The 4,701-nt window shown below is 40.2% G+C and overlaps 1 protein-coding gene across 1 annotated transcript; it reads right to left on the bottom strand.

Annotated features, from left to right (window-relative positions):
• Positions 1 to 3,120: 3,120 nt before the first annotated feature.
• Smp_165010 (hypothetical protein) lies at positions 3,121 to 3,393 on the bottom strand (the record flags this gene model as incomplete). The annotated part of the gene is made up of 1 exon (XM_018798147.1): positions 3,121 to 3,393. One exon carries the CDS (start codon positions 3,391 to 3,393, stop codon positions 3,121 to 3,123), a length of 273 nt encoding a protein of 90 aa, XP_018653118.1.
• Between the last annotated feature and the right edge of the window lie 1,308 nt (positions 3,394 to 4,701).

Raw genomic sequence — 4,701 nt, forward strand, 5'->3', positions numbered from 1 at the left:
ACCTTCAGAAACAAATATTCCAGCCAGTGTAGCTCAATTGAGCCATCAGGAAAAGCAAACCAGACCACCACGTCATGGTAGCAGCAACGGTCGGGATTGTCACAACAGGTATCTTAATTCTCTACTTTGATCGAAATTATTTGTAAAGTTCCACTCCAACTCCCAAATACTGTTTAGTCGTCAGAGGTAAGGTTCTAACATGATTTGTGTATTACGGATATTCCAGATATTAACATTTGTGGGAGTCAGTGCGTTTATAAAGTGTGATCAAAGTCAATGATTTTAGATAACATATTTCTCTGAGGTGCAGGTATTACAATGAAGAATAACCAAACATTTGGAGGCTAAATACTTGCGATTTCGTTCAGAACTCTGGATTTTATTTGACTATCACAGTTTACCGCGTTTAATGCATTGGAACATCCAGACTAAAGCAATAATATAACCCTCATATTACTAGTCAGGATGTATGGGTTATTAATGACTTAAGTTTTTAATGGAATATAATATTGTCTGGATTATTGGTGTGGCACAATAATAAATTTCTCGCGACTGAACACACACGTTTGTTAGGTATGAGATCATAAGTAAGAACTAATCGTTCGTCAGTTTAGCGTTTTCTTGACTGTTGTGACAGTTAAGTGAGTAGTAATCTATTTTATAGATTATTACTGCTCAGTGTTCACTCGATGTTGTTAATTAAAAAATCATGTTTATATCCTGTAGTGACATACTTTTATGAAGAGAACGCGATTGGAATAATGGAAACAATTGTTATTATAACCAATTGTACCAGTGATTTTCTTACTGTACTTGTTTGTTTCAGTTTACGAAAAAAACACAGTCTTTCGTTGTTTTGTGGCCTTGAACTTACTCACCTACACACGGCAGTCTCACCTGTAAACTTTGGCGCGATCTCGATATCATTTTGATACCACGAGATTGCCAACAAATGAATCTTACTACAACCTTCAACTGGCATTCTATATTTGGCCTTCTGGGTAGTCTGACCTAGTAACTGGCACGTGATTTTTCTGAAGTGGTGATTATAGTCAGTCGCGGCTTTGCACTATCACATCTAGTGGGCGACAACTTTGAACACGCCTCAACTGGAGAATTTCCCGAAGAAGCCAATTACGGTGAGTCTATTATTCATCTATCCATACCTGTTGTACATTTCATATTGATGTCTTTTAATATATATTGCTCTTGCAAAAACTTTTCAAAACGATGAAAAGCGATAAGAATAGTGTTGTTATGATAGACTCCGAAGTAAAGGTTATCAATTTCCAACCTGTCTCTTTTATTCTCCATGATCCAGAAGTTTGGTTCACGGCACTGGAGTCTCAATTCGAGCTCCGCCGCGTTACGAAATAGCAGCAGGAATACACTTACGCTCTGGAAACTATCTGAGAAGGTAGTCTTGAACCCAGATGTACCTAACGTCTATAAACTTCTCAAGGTGGTGAACCTCAGACATTTCATCCCATCGATTGAGGAACGTTTGAGTACATTATTAGCACGTTACCCAATGAGTGATACTGAATCGAGCCACCACCTTACGCGCCTGCAATCTCTTGCAGGAAGCACGACAGCTGACTCAGGGATAGTCAAAGAATTGTGGCTCGAATCACTACCAGCCAATACCCAACCAATCCTTACGGCCCAGCTCGAGGACATCCCACTCACCAGGTGGCCCTCATAGCAGATAAAATTCTAGCACGAACTAGCGCCCGAGACAGCTATATAGTTGTCTCTACTTCACATTCAAACATCAATCTCGATGCACGGCGACCTACGACTCATGGGATAGGGATATGTGTATCCACACCCGTCTCAGTTTTCGAGACCGATCAAATGTGCCAGAACCCTACGTCCCCCGACTTAGGTCACGTTCTCGTAAAACCGTAACGACTCGCCCTAAACGGGCATCTTCCAAGCCACGCCAAAAGGCGGCTTCGGAAGTCAGTTCGGGTTGGTGCAGGTTCCACCGTGCCTTCGAGGCCGGTGCCCGTCATTGTCGATGAGTAAATGCGGCCGTACTCGCCGGCCATTCACCTCAGGTTGGCCGTTTATTTCAAGTGCACGATTATCGCACTAACGCTAGGTACCTTGTGGATAAAGGTGCCCAAGTTTCTGTCGTACCTATCGGTAACAGTAAGTCTCAGGCTACTATGCTTCGACTACGCGCTGCGAATGGCTCAGTCATTCCCACCTATGGTACACGACAACTTACGGTCAACCTGAGCAATCGACGACATTATCTGTGGACGTCCATCATTGTTGATGTTCCCACAGCCATACTCGGTATCGATTTCCTACAGCACTATGAATTGCTAGTCGATTCACGTGGGCTGCAGCTAATCGATACTCCGTCGAACAGCGAATTCACGGGCTTTAAAGCTCACACAAACGCGTACCGAATCACAGGTGTATTTCATTCGCGTGACGATTTATTCCACGCTTTATTTTAGAAACTCCCCAAACTAACTGAACCTCTCGAGGAGACTCCATCGGTGACCATTCGTGTGGTACACCACATAGTCACCCGCGGACCACCAGTCACAGCAAGACCTCGTCGACTGGCACCGGACAAATTAGCTTTCGCTAAACGTGAGTTTGACAATTTACTAGCTATTGGTACTATTCTTTCTTCTCACAGTCCCTGAGCCTCACCTCTCCACATGGTGCAAAAGAAGGATGGGGTTATTTGGAGACCATGTGGAGACTATCGAGCGTTAAACACAGTTACATGTTTCGATAGCTACCCCATCCCTCACATAAATGACATCACGGCATCACTCAAGGGCACGACCACTTTTCCAAGATCGATCTGGTGTGAGCATATCACCAGATCCCAGTCGCTCTAGAGGACATCGAGAAGACTGCTAACACGACTCCTTTCGGTCTGTTTGAGTTTCTACGAATACCAGTGGCCACAAGAAAACTGTTTTTAACTAATAAATTACAGGTTAGTGTCTATATTGAACAACATTTTTGCTGCTGATTGGTGATCTTCTTGAAGTGTAAGCTTGAGCTCAACAGGTGTGTCTTAATTTGTATTTACACCTTGAAGGTACATTGCTTTTAGGGAGTGTGAAAAATTTTGTTATAGAATTCTTAAGGAAAACAAAGTAAAATTTCAGCCAACGATCCAGCAAGCACGTAGGATGAACATACATTTGATGAAGGAAATTCTGTAGTGACACGAGCGTACAATTGAGAATCAAAACTGATTGGTGGAGTAAGATTTTGAATACTAAAACATTTTGATATTGAGGGTCTCATTAGGTCGTCTACATGCTTTTTTAGGACTCTTTCTATTCTACTGTACAAAGCGTCAGTGCGTGAAGCGAGGTGAGCAGTTGGGTTTAGAATTGAATGTTTCGGCATTGTGACTTTCATTATCATCAATTTAGTACTTTGAAACACCATCTCGGTTTAAGCAGTAAAACCGAAACTCTCGCTCATTTTTTCCCACTGTTATTATTTTTTTTCAGATGATTTGGCGTTTCAGCACATTTAGGCAAGCATTGACTTCGGAAATAATGCATACCAAGAAGTCGTAACATTTTTGAGGAACCAGGTTTATATCATTGTCTGGGATGGGATAATATACCTTCTTTCTCGAAATGCTCTTATAGAGCCACGTATGTATAGTCTCAGCTTGAGGACTCCAGCTGATTATCTCCTCTCGGTGGATGTGTTGTTTGTAAAAGTGAGAGAACGAGGAGTTGACGTCCAGGCTTTTACTTTTTGGTTATCAGCTGTCGTGGGAATGAATCCCCCTGATGTTGCTCCTCTGCCCCATGGATTAGACTTCAATTGATGAATCACGAAGTGACTTTGAAAATATCATCCGCTTCGATCTGGGCGCGCAGGCATAACCCTACAAATGATATTCACAGTTATTTCGTTATGTTCGTTTATGATTCACATTGAGTTACTTAACTGTTCTTTATTCCCATTTTGTGTACTTTTTCCAATTTACCCTAGGGCCTATCGATTATGAAAGTTTCATTTTGTTAAACTGATCTTAAGTTACCGATTGTGTTGGCAGTTTCTATAAAAATCTATAACTACGAACATTATTGTATTTCATATTTCATAATATTCTCCAGGCTCTTCGATATTTTCTCATATTCTCAGGATTTTATTGATAATTGTTTCTGACATCACTTCATTACATTTAGTCCCGCTACTACATTTAATTATAGTACCACGAACGTTTTCATTATCTTACTTCATTCATGTTATAATCTGTTGTTAACTTATTAATATTACAAGACTTTTTATTTGCACATACACTATCTCATATCTTAACTGTTTACATGCTATAATCCAGTATTACAACTTTTCTATTACATCATATGTATTCTTTGTACATACGTCCTTATGGAACTAAGACTTGAAGGTCTTTTTTACATATATACGATTGCAAAACATGATAATAAATTCATTGAAGAGATCCCTTCACTGAACTTCGTGTTCTGTTAATTCATAAGACGAGACTAACTGCTTTAATGTTTCTATTTGTCTAACATTCATGGTGCGTTCAAAATAGTTCAATTGATAAAAATTCATAAACCTCACTCCTTTATCTAGTTCAGTTCTCATTCCCGATATTTCCATATTTCACGTCTTTTCTCTTGTGCTCAAGGTGTCATGTAGAGTTAGTCTATGGTTATTAGAAGAGCTTAG

Source organism: Schistosoma mansoni, chromosome 6 (genome assembly GCF_000237925.1).
Source record: "Schistosoma mansoni strain Puerto Rico chromosome 6, complete genome".
NCBI lineage: Eukaryota > Metazoa > Platyhelminthes > Trematoda > Strigeidida > Schistosomatidae > Schistosoma > Schistosoma mansoni.